Raw genomic sequence first — 13,840 nt, 5'->3', positions numbered from 1 at the left:
ATTGGCTGGGAATCATGATAATTGAATTTCTGGAACACACAGGCTAAAAAAAATATGATTTATTATTAACATTATTTATTAACATTGACTATAATATATATAGACGCCATAAAAAATGTTCATCACAATAAAATCCAGATCTAAATAACAATAAAACCAACTGTCTCCAACTAACTATCATAGAAATTATTGACACATTTCCAATTTTTTTTGAGGCACTTAAAGATCCTCCTTGTAACATCCAGTACAATTATGGCAACACGTGACAGGTTGCAGCTAATTACGTATGGCCTCAAGTCCTCCATCTTTTTAAAAAAGTAAACTCAAATAAATCCTTACCGGGTACAGTAACTGTGACAAGACATTTTCATTAACACTGTAAGACTGTGAAATAAAAAAAGGGTTCGTTTTATAAATTAAGTGTCATGTTTACTGAAAACTTGTTAGAACTCCCAGGACTCCATCCACTTCAGTCCGGCCATTGAGCTGCCCGGCTCGTGTGCCAGAGGCCCCGTCATGCCATAGGTGAGTGGGTGGAACAGATAGAAACTGATAAAGAGAAACATTACACAAGATACATGAAAAATAGCGAAACATATATTAATGTTTCAAAGCAGGAGAGGGAAAAGCATGGCCTGCGAACCACACCAATCTTTAATACCGACCACTAATTATTATTATTATTATTATTATTATTATTATTATTATTATTATTATCAATGGCTGTAATACCTGTTGCATTCATTTAAAAGTTTTTCCTCGGAATGGTTCATTGTAATGTATTTATTCAATGTAATTCATTTTGTATTCATTTATTCAATTTTAAATTCTTGATTAAGAAATAAAACACACGTTTAACAATGTTTTCTTTATTCATAAATAACTGGTTAATTAGTAATTCATAATAATATTTAACGTGACAATTATTTCATGGGCCAAATAAACCCTTTTACATGTTTCATATCACTTTCTAAGGTCATAATCAATAAAACTAAAACAATAACAAGAAAAATCTCAACCATCTGATGTATTGCAAATGAAATGGAAAAAAAATACACAACTTAAAAAAAATTTTAATTCAACAATTGGCAAATTAAATTGAATACTTCTTTTAATAAAATTATTTATACAATTATATATGAAATCTAATTTAAAAAAGAATTCTTATTTTATAATTAGAATAAGCTATATTTACAGGCGCATTTTAACATTAGTTATTTCCATCTTCAAAGAATGACCCGGCCGAGCAGTCCATTTTAAAAATTAAATGTGGCCGTTTTGCACAAATGGTGCAGCACGAAAATATATTTGGTCTCACCTGTAAAGAACAAATAGCAGAAGTAATGCCTTAGCAAGTCTCTGCAGCCAGTCGCAATACGGTGGCTGGAGCAGAAGGTCGGCCATGTTCAACAGGAAATCCAATGTAATTCCTGTGATCAGCAAACATTTCTCCATATTTGTATCCTCTTGAGCACAATTGGAATGGGCCGTGGTACCTGTCAGCATGCTGTTAAAGAGCATTGCAGGGAAGTAGTGATGGTAGTAGAGGACCCGGCCCATGGTGAAGAAAGGTACGTAGTGAAGTAGCCAGCCAAGGAAAAGGAGGCCCCCTCCCCTTGTGAGCACAAAACAATGACCTGAAAGCCAGAAAATTGACATTTTTATAAGACATCATTATTCGCACAGATCGAGGACTTCTGTGACAGGACAGTGGGATTTCTGTCACTCAAGGTATAATCATCTTAACGTGTATCTATTTTTCTACATATATGTACAGTATGTGTGCATGTATTTGGGTGAGCAGTGGGACTTCTGTCACTCAAGGTATAATCATCTTAACGTGTATCTATTTTTCTACATATATGTACAGTATGTGTGCATGTATTTGGGTGAGCTACACTATGCTCACCATGAGGCTGAGTTTTCAAACATTCCAGGTCTAAAAGTGGACTGGCTTATTCGCAAGGTGCATTAATGAATTTGCGCAAAAGCAGTTCCCCTGAGTACCACTGCCAAATTAATCCTACCTTGTCTCCTTTGGCTCAATGAGATGCCTCTTTGGAAGGCAACTGAAGCGACTGCTACCAGTATCAGATATAATGCCAAACTCGCCAGATTTAGCCACCAGACCACCTAAAAATAAATTGGACCACAAGCATATTAATGTGTGCAGGTGACGCGTACCCCACAATGGATGAGAGAAGTCAAGCCGAATACTCACAGGGTTGCCAAGTAAGTACACGCGATACTCTGTTTCATTCACTCCTGAGAATCTCAGTCCCTTCACAAGAGACAAGCACCATTTACTTGAAATTGGTATTGCAAGTCACTCGCTTTTATCACAGCTCACCTGGTAGTTGATGGGCCAGTGCCAGGGTTTGGAGTTCACCTCATTGTCTTTGGGCTTCAAACCACTGTTACCCTAATTAAAAATAAGCATAATATAATAATAGGAACATTAATAATCTTTCCATTTGCAGAGAACTACAGGACAGATAAGTTTCCTTTTATACTTACTCTTATCATTACAATGTGAGACTCTATTAGGATCTCGAGAAAATGAGGCTTCAGCACTGACAGACTGATGTTGGGCACTGTCAAGAGAACAAGAACAGAAGAAGAAAACAACAATGGTCAATGACTGACTTGAAAAAGAAAGAAGAAACGGAGAAACGGCTCATACATTTGGCATTGACGTGATCTTCAATGTTCCACTGAGAGCTGGGAGTCACCTTCAAGTAAGGACTACAGGTGACCTCCACTTGTTCCCAGCCCCTGAACACAAACAGGATGCCAGCTTGAACAAAGTGGAATTATTCGATGGTCCTCAGCGAATGAGCTCATCCTTACCACTTGGGGAGGGTTTTCCCAGAAGAAAAAAGCACACAACCGTTTGCTTTGTGCAGAAAGCGGACTTTGCTGCGTAGCACCTTCACGGGGTCACCTTTGCGACCTCCGCACACCTCCACTTGCCAGAGGTCATTGCTGTCACCAGTATGATTCTATGGACAGACGCAAACCCCAGTTGCATTTGCAATTATCTCCGACATACAAGGACAGAATTATTTCTGTGTAGGTACATAGTAACATCAGAGAATAGGAACTTGGGTCTTGATGCTCAGAAGAACATGAGCAATAAAATGAGAGACACCATAAAGATTGAAAATAAGGTGTGGGATGGAGACACAGAGCCCTGTCGTGAATAACATACAAAATAAACACCAATAATTGACCTCCCTCTCTCCCCCCAAAAGGCTTATAAATGCTTATAGGTGCCACAAGATTTGTCTTACTGTTTATTGTGCATGTTAAATTGCTCCATGTACAGCACTTTGTATGCAGCGATGGCTGTTTGAAAGTGCTCTATAAATACTGTTGACTTGACTTGACAACATGGCAGCAGAACATAACTTTTGTCCTTGGCGGGTTTTTCGGCCTATAGAAGCACCTCCTATCACTTCAACATCCGTTGTACCAAAATGCCGCATGATAGACAGGCATCTTGACCAGGTAGACGATCAATGATTTTAAAAATCTAAAGGCAGACCATATCCATTTTAAAATAGATTAACTGCAGGGAACTACAGTGTTTCTTGATTAAAATTTTCACACATACAACTTTATAAGTGATGCAGCTGACACTGGCAGCTCCCTGCACTTTTAGTTAGCGTTCGAATGACAAAACGAAAATAAGGGAGCGTTCAGTTCAGTTCTTGAAATTTTGGAAAACTTTATTGACCGTTAAAAACTTTGGGGAACTATTTACTTGTTTGGGTTTTTATTTAACTTCCAACATGCTGATGATCCTGGGACTTTACTGCACTCACTGCACTTTCTTCTTCCAAAGCCAAACTGTCTATTCTCAACATATGTAAAATTAACAGAAAACCCTTCGTTGTGCTGCAAATTTGAAGTTATTTGAACAACAATGCTTAATGACATTTCTACAAAATTAAGAGTTGGATTATTTTGATTTTTTAATTTTGACATCAACATTTTCATTTCAACTGCTAGTTAATCTTGGCTCTAAATACCGGTTATCGGCCTCCTTGCCTACTACTGATCTATAATGAGTCTCTTCACCGGAAAAACACAAACAAACGACAAGACCAACAAAAAATATATATTATTGCTGTCATTAAAACCGATGTTGACAAAGTACAACTTTCATATTAGGCCTTAACACCCTCGTTGAACCATCTTAGCGAGTTTTGCAAAGACCACAAAAGCGACAAAATGGTGATCTTTTTGGCAAAAAGGAGAATTCACAAGTAGTTAACCACTGTGACAATAAAACATTATCCTGACAGCAGGAAAACAGTCACTGAATATGGTGACAGTTGTTTTGAAATTAGAACATGAAACTCAATCACCACAACGGAATAAACTGTATTCCGATTTGGAGATTCCCTATGTAATGCATTTATGTGAATATTTTCGGTACGTTATCTACTCACAATGCCATACCCCGTAACTTGGAAGTGCTTGCCGGTCAGTGGGGCCTCGTGGAGATGACTGTGAAGGTTTCGAGTTGTTCTGAGAAAACCAGGGAAAACAGGTATAAGATTTATTGACTTATTTGAAACAATTGATACAAAGCAATTTCCATCTTAAGCACTGACTCTTTGTGCTCCAATCTGATGATGTCACCATGGCGAACCAATTCGGGGGCCTCGGACTGAGCTACAACACGATTAAAAATGTAATAAGTGCTTTGATTGAAAAATACATATACAGTTTGAATGGTTTCCTTACAGTTTGTATCGATGTGCCGGTGAACCAACCACAAGTTGTTGTAGTCCTTGTGCAGGTAGGCTGTAACCTAGAGGGAAAAAAAAGTAGAACGTTTGGACAGTATATGCCATGCAGCAGGGATGGCCAACTGGCGGCCACTGTCTCCAGGTTCCCTGAAAAAAAAACCTCAGCATTTCTCTGTTTCACTGTATACATTTCACTTCGCCTTTTATTGAATTTGAGAATAGGAGTCGAAGCAGACGCTTCATTTTGCGCTGCTGCACTTGTTCCTACGAGTGCTGTGGTCATGCTGCTATGAATGCATTAAGATGAGCGGCGATCGGAATAGCTGAAGCTAGTGAGGCTCACTGCTATTTTTCGGTTCAATCCCGTGGATGTAGACAGACACTTTTGTGAGCTACTAACTTATTCGGCCGGCATTACCGCACACATGATGACAATGTTTCACCGTGCGCTCCTGACCTGCTGCTGCTTTGCTCCAACTCCCTCTGGGTACAAGTGCCAGTGAGAGTGCAAGTAGCCTCCAGCAATGCGAAGGTTCTTCAACGTAACGGTGGAGCCATATGCCAGGTCTACACATGATGAACAACACATTTCCTCACATAAACAAGGATTTTTTTCCCTTTCCAAAACATTTAATAGAATCACAGCTTTTTTTCTTCATTTACAGATGAGTTGGCAAAACAGCCAAATATGTCACAGAGCATAACATTACAATTCTACAGTTGGCTTTTAAACTCAGTCACCCATGTTATTATTTTTTAACCTAACATAACTATCCGCTCATGTGGTCAAAATAATAAATGTTGCATCACACTTACACTCAGGCATTGATGCGTTGTGCAGGTTGTTCCCGATGAGGCGAGACTGGAAGGCAGAACTGAAGAAACCATCTCCCGGCCCACTTATAAAGAGTGCCACTGTGATTAATCCAACAATGTAATGGATGAGATCAAACTGCATCCAATACTCACCTTTTGTTCAGCACCACAAAATGGACTGCAAATATTGTAACATAGAGGAAGACGGGAAGCAAGATGAGCGCCACAACCCGAGCCAAGAGGTGCTTTGCAACGTCCACCTAATGGCAGGAAAAACCATCACATTTGACTGGTCGACACTTTCATTACTTTTGTTTACTGTACGTGGCCGTTTACCAGTGACAGGTCCAGATCCCCTAAAAGCCTCCAGAGGTCTGAAACCGTGTTCAATCCCACCAGCAGGATGACAAAAAGGCCCACAAACTTTACCCCTAGAGCTCCGGCAAGATTGACACCAGTAAATACAATCCAAAACCACCAGGGAGCAGAAAAAGGCCTGGAAAACATACGAGCCAAAATGATTCTGTTTGTTACATGGACAAACATATACTTCTATTTCTTTTCATTGTTTTGACAAGTATTGAGAGGGAGTTTAAGGGCCACACTGAAAAGAAAAATGCTATTTGAATAAAATAATAAAACTCTGAAAATAAAACTGCAATTACTAATCTATCTATCTATCTGTGGATTACCAGGTTAAAATTAGAATTAGAATAAAGGCAAACAGCTTTTACAAAAACAATTTTCAGAGAATAAAATTGTGAAGTTGTTCCAACAATAGAATATATTCACAATATTTCAACAAAAAAACGTGATCAAAGACAGGTGATATTACAGTAAAATACAGAAATTAATGAGAGTTAAAAATTAGAATTTTAAAAAGTTGTCACTTTAAGGCAATACAGTTGTAATAGAGTTGCTAAAGGTGTAGCGGTACACTCGCGTAACTTGTGTGCGGGCAGCATGGGATCGGTTCCCACTCAGTCGTCTTTATATGTGCCCTGCTACTGACTGGCAACTAGTGTAGTCCGCCTTTTGGCTGAACTCAGCTGGTACAGAACCCAGCACCCGCCGAGACCCTCTTCAAGATAAGCGGTGTTGAAAATGGATGGATGGATGAAAGTTGTGATATTTTACGAAAAGTCGGGACTTACAAAAAGAAAACTGATAAAAGCCTGTTGAGCATCTTGCCAAGTAAGTTGGACCATCAAGGAAATACCCAGTAAACGTTTTTTACTGCCAAATGACATGTATGCAAGATGTAAAATAAAATGTTATAACTTCCAGATTTTTTTTTCCATTATAATTTTTCTTTTAGTGTGGCCCTTATACTCTTTTGTGTACTCGCATACATTTGTATTACAAGCAACCGTGTGAGACAAATGATTGGGAACCTGTCTTTTTGCTGCTTGAACTTGACCATACTGAGTACTGCTGCCATGATGAAGAACAAGAGGATGGGGTCCAGCAGGATGTACTGAGAAATCGTGATGCAGCCCGTGTCTGTCAGGGAGAAGCGGAAACAGGAAGTGAATGATAATTGACATAGCATCAATTGACTTTGAGTTGAGAGACCTACCAAATATGAGCAGCCAAGCAGCAATGAGAGCGGCTGTGTTCGAGTGAGAAAGCTCCAGCACGATGAGGTAGGCAAAAATGGGGAGAAAGGAGCCTAAACCAGCACATAACTGGAGGAAAACCATATGCATTATGTTTGGAAAGGCGATTTTCTTGAGTGGAGTTTTTGTCAGTCCATACACTCACCAGTGAGTATGTGGTGCATGGACAAGTTAAACATCCCCCCTTCACCCCCACACTCTGTCTCTCGGAAGGTATGAATCCCAAATGATGTAAGTTACATACCCCTCTCATCCCCCAGTAGTTGTGGTGTTCATATTTATCTCCTGGCTTTGTGAATGGAAACGTGCCATCATAACCACTCATGTATCCAGCCAGTCCAATCAGCATCTGAAAAATAGCCCCAAAACCCTATAATTGTTATATTTTCTTCTCAGGAGTCAAATTTAGACAAAATGTTGAGATCTCACCTTCCCCAGAGGTGGGTGGACATCAAAAAAGAAAGTCCTGTTGATGTAGTAACTTCCCATTTTCCCAAAATGTGTCTCGTCCCAGCTTAAAGACCCAAGAAAAGAGCACCAAAAATAACAATGAGACACTTTTCATAACGCAGGTTGGTGAGCCTAGTGTTTCCCCCTAATTCAGGTGGAGATAGGCACCAGCTCACCCACGACTCTAATACAGTACAAACAATATGTACGGAACTCGAGAGAGATGTTTTGCACACTCACCACACATGAGGAGGCTCTTTTATTTTATAGAGGCGTGTGGAGAAGGACAGTCCAACCAACAAGAGAAGCAGTGTTCTGTTGGTGGGCTGATCACTGGTGGAGCTTCTTCTTCTGGAATAACTCCCATTGGTTTGCTGTCTGTCATCCTCTGTCAAGTGTCCGTCCTTATTGGGGTTTTTGTCAGTAGACTTAGGAGTGGGGGCCCGAAAGGTCTTTCTGTGTCTTACTGATAAGTCTCCTGTATTTCGGAACTGGGTTGAGCATTGTTCCTTTTCCATTAGAACGCTAGAAGAAAACGTCCATTCCATATGTCGAACTAGCAAGTTGAAAAATGTTTTTTATAATACAAACTTTGATCATATAGCCCGCAGGGACACTGATATATAAGCAGCATCATATTTCGCTCTTTTGACGGCCACGTGTGTCAGTACTGTCCCTGAATATGTAGCACGGTTTATAAAACACACTTGTCGCATACTTATCCTAGCTTGGTCGTGTTTAAATCCAGTCAAACAAGTTAAACAAAAGTGGTCCTCCCGAACAATTACAAATACCTTTACACTTAATATAAATTATTATTTACGTTCTTTAGGCCTTATCAAATACAACCATTATTTTGTACTATTGTATTGACCACAACTAATACAGTATATGGTTTGGTCACGTTAGCGCGAACCAACAGCAATGGTGATACCATATTAGGTATGGTTTGTGGGAGTTGTAGTACGCTGTCATATTCGACTTATTATTAGAATGTCAAAAAGCATACATATCCCAAGTGTCCACACGGTAAACAAAGTCGCTCCGTGTTAACCAATAGCAGGACCTGGTAGACAACGCTGTGTAGCTGAGTTGTGACCACAAGATGGCCGTACAACATAATTGCTCTTTTTTTTCTCCGTTGAATCGACTTTTTCTTTTGATGCCGTTAATTCATGCGGGAGTTTCTATTTTATTTGGGATTAAAAATGTTTCATCATGTCTATTTATTTTCAAATCTACTGGGTTCCTGATGTGTATTCAGCATTACTGACTACATAAAATAACTAACAAGTACACTTATAATCAATTAAATAAATACACGAACATGAAATAAACTAATATAAACATGAACTACAAAACTCGAAAAAAGTAGCTTCAATCACTTTAAAAAACATCTAAAAATCCAAATCCAAGAATGTTAAATTTACTCCACAAAATCAGTCAAAACATGACTCCTTACTAACTTAATAAGTAAAAAAATGGCTTTTACAACCATCTATAATAAATACATAAATATTGTGCATATATTAATATTCATTGACTGAATAATTGAAGAACAAAATTAGTGAATTTTAAAACGTCAAGTGAATGATTTAACTCATGAAATTAATTTTAAAAAATCTAAATAACCAAAATAAATCATGCTAATATTAGCAAAATCGACTAAATAAACTACTCATAAAAATTAGTAATTAACAAATGACTGGTGTATTTGGACTAAACAAATATATACCTGTACAAGAAAATAACCAATTTACTCAAAAAAGGTGCAGTGCAGGAACAAAATGCATTCCGTGTAAGAAAACACCACACGGATGTTTATTTTTTGTTTTTATTTGGATGACTGACAGCGATTACAGTCAAAAGGTAAACAAAATGAATGAGAGTGATATTTCCGATGACATAACAGGTAGACATTATCATTAGGTTGTTTGAGAGGACCTCGATTGTTCCAACTTCGACTCAAATGTTTGACTTCATGTCTGGTTGAGGTGATAATTAGAGCAGCACAATCAAAGTACAGTGCATGTCGCATGGAAACATTTTCGCAATTGTAGCTTTTATAGTTCAATTAATGCAGGTTAAGGGGATATTGTAATTTGACTTTAATATCTATGTGCTGCCACAATTGTGTTTTTCCAGGTGCCAGTTAAAGAAATGATTAAATCAAACCTGAACCACAATGATGATAACAATAATAACAATTTAAAATAAAGAAAATCAAGTAGGCCAAGGCTGTCTGTGATACATTCATGACTCAGAAAAGCCAACATATTGAAAGAAGTAATGTTCACAATTAACAATATTTAACCATATAGTTGCAACATACAGAAGTTGGTGCTTACAATTCAAAAAATGTTGTCTTGGTAATGAAATGGAAAATGTCTGCCATCAGATTAAGAACAATGCTGCCACTTCCCAAAGAATATATACTGTATAGTTCATATTCTGCTCCACAGGGCAGGTTATACACACAGTTCCTCTGGTACAGTGTCAGCTGTTCCCCTCACACATAAAAAGATTTAAAGATTTGCTTTTAAAAAATATTTTTTGTTGTTTTTGCTTTTTTTACACATGTATAAATCTACAAAGCTACAATATCAGACCCCCCCCTCCCAAATCCATTCCGCCCGATTTTGAGTTTTATGTCAAACAAAAATGTTGGTCGTGCTATGTAGGAGGCATTAAAAGGATATTAAACAAAATATATAGTACTAGAGCTGTATGAAACCTCTCCAGCGGAGCCTTTGTCTTAGTGGGAATGTAACATTTGCTACAATTGTGTACACGAAAGCAATATTTTTACTAAAAAGCAGTGATATTTGTTGATCAGGTGTTATTTTAGACACAAGACTAAAATATAGTATCACGCTTCGAGACGCTTGCTCCTTTGTCAAGAGAATAAAATAAGTTAATACTGTTAGTTTGATTTTCTTTTTGGAAGTTGTAATAAAAATGGTGAAAACTGATGAAGGCAACTATTGCACCTGTACAGAACATCATATAACCAGATCCTCATATACATCTTGAGTCTTTAAAGGTGGCGGCTAAGTCTTTCTTTTTGAAACGTTTGGTTGTATTGTCTTGGTCTGCACATTTTACACTTTGCTGTTCAGCTCCATTTTAATGTGAAGAAAAGAAGTGTAATAAAGGATAAGAAAATCATTTTTAATATCTGTTAAGTGCCATCCATCCATTTTCGATGGTGCTTGCCCTCATTAGGGTCACGAGTGAGGTGGAGCCTATCCCAGCTGAATAGAGGCGGGATGACGGGGACGCCCTGGACAAGCGACCATTGACACCTATGGACAATTTAGAGCAGTGATCCCCAACCACTGTGCCACAAGAAACGATTTCATGCAATTTGTCCAAACGTTTATTCATCTATTTATGCTAGCGACAAAGAGTGACAGATGATTCTTCTCTCTTTCATGAGCATACAGACGCCACAAACTACCATCAGAGCACTACATGAACCTCCTCAACCCACTTCAGCGTAGTTCCTTGGCACCAAGATACCACAAGATGGTGGAAAAGCACTACATGTAGCTCCTCAACTCACTTTGACACAGTTCATTGGTAGTAAGATTCCACGAGATGGCGCGGAAGTGATACTTTTAGTTTTTTTGTGGGCAGGCATAGCGAATAGGTGAGTTTATCAGCAAATAACAGGATAACATGTGAGTAGTGAATCACTCATGTCAGGGAACACTGTAATAGCTTCAACTAAACAGATTTTCACACCAAGTTAGTACAGATATGAGGAAATTGAAACAAGATCGTCATAGTTTCTGTGTATATACAGTGGATAGAAAAAGTCTACACACCTCCGTTCAAATGCCAGGTTTTTGTGATGTCAAAAAAATAGGAAGATAAATGTCAAAACCTTTTCAGCCTCTTACCTGACCATCTTAGTTAACAACCCCCCCTCCCCAATGTTTTCAAGAGGGGCATTAAAAATGAACAGAGGAGACATGGTTGCACAAGTGTGACTTTTATGACTAAAAATTTGGGCTGTGTTCAGAATTAACCAAACACATTCAAAGTTGAACAGGGGTTGCCACACACTTGCCATTATCAAAGTGCATCTGATTAACCCCAAATGGTTTTCAGCAGTTTCTTGTGCAGACTTTTTATATCCACATTACTTTTTGTGACGTTTTTGTTTGGTGGTGTGTGCTGTGATATTTTCTCATGGAAAATATGTGCCTTGGATCAATAAAAATCAGAAAACAAAATTTGAGTCTCCAATAAACTTAATGTGCAAGCTGGACTACTCAGAGAGCACGCATGTATGGGTGACATGCAAAATGGCAATAATGCTCTCTTTCTGAGCCCTCTCAGGTCAGTTGCTAGCAAGTCAGAAGTGGCTTGAAATCAATAACACAATTATTCAAAAAAAGAAGTGAAGGAGAAAATAAATTATGGAAAATATAGCCAATCATTTTCTTGGTGGGTGTTATGGAATGAAAAAGCTCAGAATTCCTTGCCATGTCTTCATTCCTCTTGTTCATCTTAGATCTAAGATTCAGTGATACCTGTGTTGTGACCCAAATGGATGTGTGCTGCAAGGAGTTGAAGTCTGAACTTGGCAGCATTACTACGCCAGGCACTGAGGAAGAGATGGCCAGAGGAGGGGTGAAAGGAAGCAGGAGAAGTCAGCACTCGTCCGTCCCGTCCCTCATCTCAGTTCCCCGTTTCTCGAAACTCTGCCACCGGGATGGCCGGGATGCATTTGTGTGGCTTAGCCGAGGCCACGAAGCCGGGCAAACAGTTACACTTGTAGGATCCTTCTGTGTTCCTGCAGTGGCCGTTCTGACACAACGGCACCTTGTCGCTGATGTCCTCACACTCGTTTATGTCTGTGAGAAAAGGAGGCATGAAGTGTTAGTCGGAGGAAGCGTAGGAGCATTTGCATATTTGTAAATAACACTTTCTTTCCATTGATCAAGAGTTTCAAGCGTTGGATAGAGGACCTGAAAGAATGACTGGAAACACTGCACAGTAAACACACACTACAATACATTTTTGATGACGCCCAAATGCCCTGTTTGCTCCTTCTATGGTGCCATGTTAGCAGAGGAGTAGCGAGTGTTGGTCGACAGCTGATGGCCGGTATTGATGGAAGATTCCAGTGGAGGTCAGACAGCCAGACCAGGCTTCTTGTGGGGTTGATGCAAAAAAAAAATAGCTTGGTAAAGCTCTGGAGATGATGCAAAAAAAGTGCTGGGTCGCTGTCGGCAGTGGCGCAAGTTAACAGCTGATCAGCTCTCGTTTGTGATATACTGTACTGAATATATTTTAAGAATGAGCATCTTGCATCACGTCAGAAATAATAAAATAACTAGTGTGAATTTGAATTTTTTGCATTCCATGACGAACAACAAAAATGACAAAAATATTTTTGTTTTTTAATGATAACAATCCTTAACAATCGGAATGCGGACCGGTAGTCATTTTCTTGGGGGAAAAAAAAACAGAACAAAATCATTTGCTTATTTTTTTAAGTTGAACATAAGCGACGAGGAAGCAGTTGCCATACTATGCGCTGTTGCGTCACTTCCGTCATAATTTAATAACTTCATGCATCACTCCGTTACACATAAACTGTACTTTGGATGAACCGATCGAGAATCTACACCAGCATCCTGAGCCAAAACGATGTGTCCCAGCGCATCTCTAGGGCGTTGTCTTGCCACCCTAAATACCTTTCATCCATTCTAGTTCCCGCAAAACTCCACATAAGAATAAAGGAAAAATAGCACTGCTGTGTGAAATAGAAACATCAAAACAGTTTCATAAACTGTTTTCATAAAGTGTCATTTAGCCAAAAGTCACACATCGACACACTGTCGTAATCGAGGCTCTAAGGGCCGTGGGCAAGTGAGTGCCATTAAGGGTGTCACTCTCGCTCGTCGGCCGTTTACATCAGTTTCCGCGTCCCTTCTCCATGATCGTTCAGAGTATTTTCATGTTGTACTTGTGTCAGAAAGGCAGTTTGTAAACAGATGAAAGTGCATCAGTGATTGTCGTGCTTTTTAAATTTTTTTAACTTTTCATTAATGCCTTCTTTAAGCCTTCAGGCTCATGATGTTGCATGAGCCTCATATTCTCATCTTGACACCGATATGCAGGTAAAAGGAGGAATAGCATGTGTTGCGCCACATGTTTCCACTAGCTCTGCATCGACCT

General features: G+C 39.0%; 2 protein-coding genes across 2 annotated transcripts in view; both read right to left on the bottom strand.

Moving 5' to 3' along the window:
• Positions 1-65: 65 nt before the first annotated feature.
• On the bottom strand, positions 66-8,592 carry pomt2 (protein-O-mannosyltransferase 2). The gene is made up of 21 exons (XM_052085992.1): positions 7,886-8,592; positions 7,625-7,709; positions 7,440-7,544; positions 7,156-7,264; positions 6,971-7,079; positions 5,913-6,072; positions 5,730-5,836; positions 5,577-5,659; positions 5,218-5,327; positions 4,756-4,822; positions 4,623-4,683; positions 4,458-4,536; positions 2,851-3,002; positions 2,684-2,775; positions 2,518-2,594; positions 2,351-2,422; positions 2,222-2,281; positions 2,028-2,133; positions 1,497-1,637; positions 1,319-1,430; positions 66-549 (listed from the first exon to the last, which is right to left on the bottom strand). The coding sequence occupies exons 1-21, from the start codon at positions 8,191-8,193 to the stop codon at positions 444-446; spliced, it is 2,301 nt and encodes a 766-aa protein (XP_051941952.1). The 5' UTR covers positions 8,194-8,592; the 3' UTR covers positions 66-443.
• An 873-nt stretch (positions 8,593-9,465) lies between these two features.
• LOC127614653 (latent-transforming growth factor beta-binding protein 1-like) overlaps positions 9,466-13,840 on the bottom strand; it is a 108,386-nt gene continuing 104,011 nt past the window's right edge. Inside the window, exon 41 of the mRNA XM_052085985.1 lies at positions 9,466-12,510. Within this exon, the coding sequence (XP_051941945.1) occupies positions 12,335-12,510 (176 nt within the window). The 3' untranslated portion in view covers positions 9,466-12,334. The remainder of the gene's footprint in view (positions 12,511-13,840) is intronic.

This window comes from Hippocampus zosterae, chromosome 14 (genome assembly GCF_025434085.1).
Source record: "Hippocampus zosterae strain Florida chromosome 14, ASM2543408v3, whole genome shotgun sequence".
Lineage (NCBI taxonomy): Eukaryota > Metazoa > Chordata > Actinopteri > Syngnathiformes > Syngnathidae > Hippocampus > Hippocampus zosterae.
The sequence above is the reverse complement of the archived record's forward strand: the minus strand, read 5'-3'. Positions and strand labels throughout refer to the sequence as shown.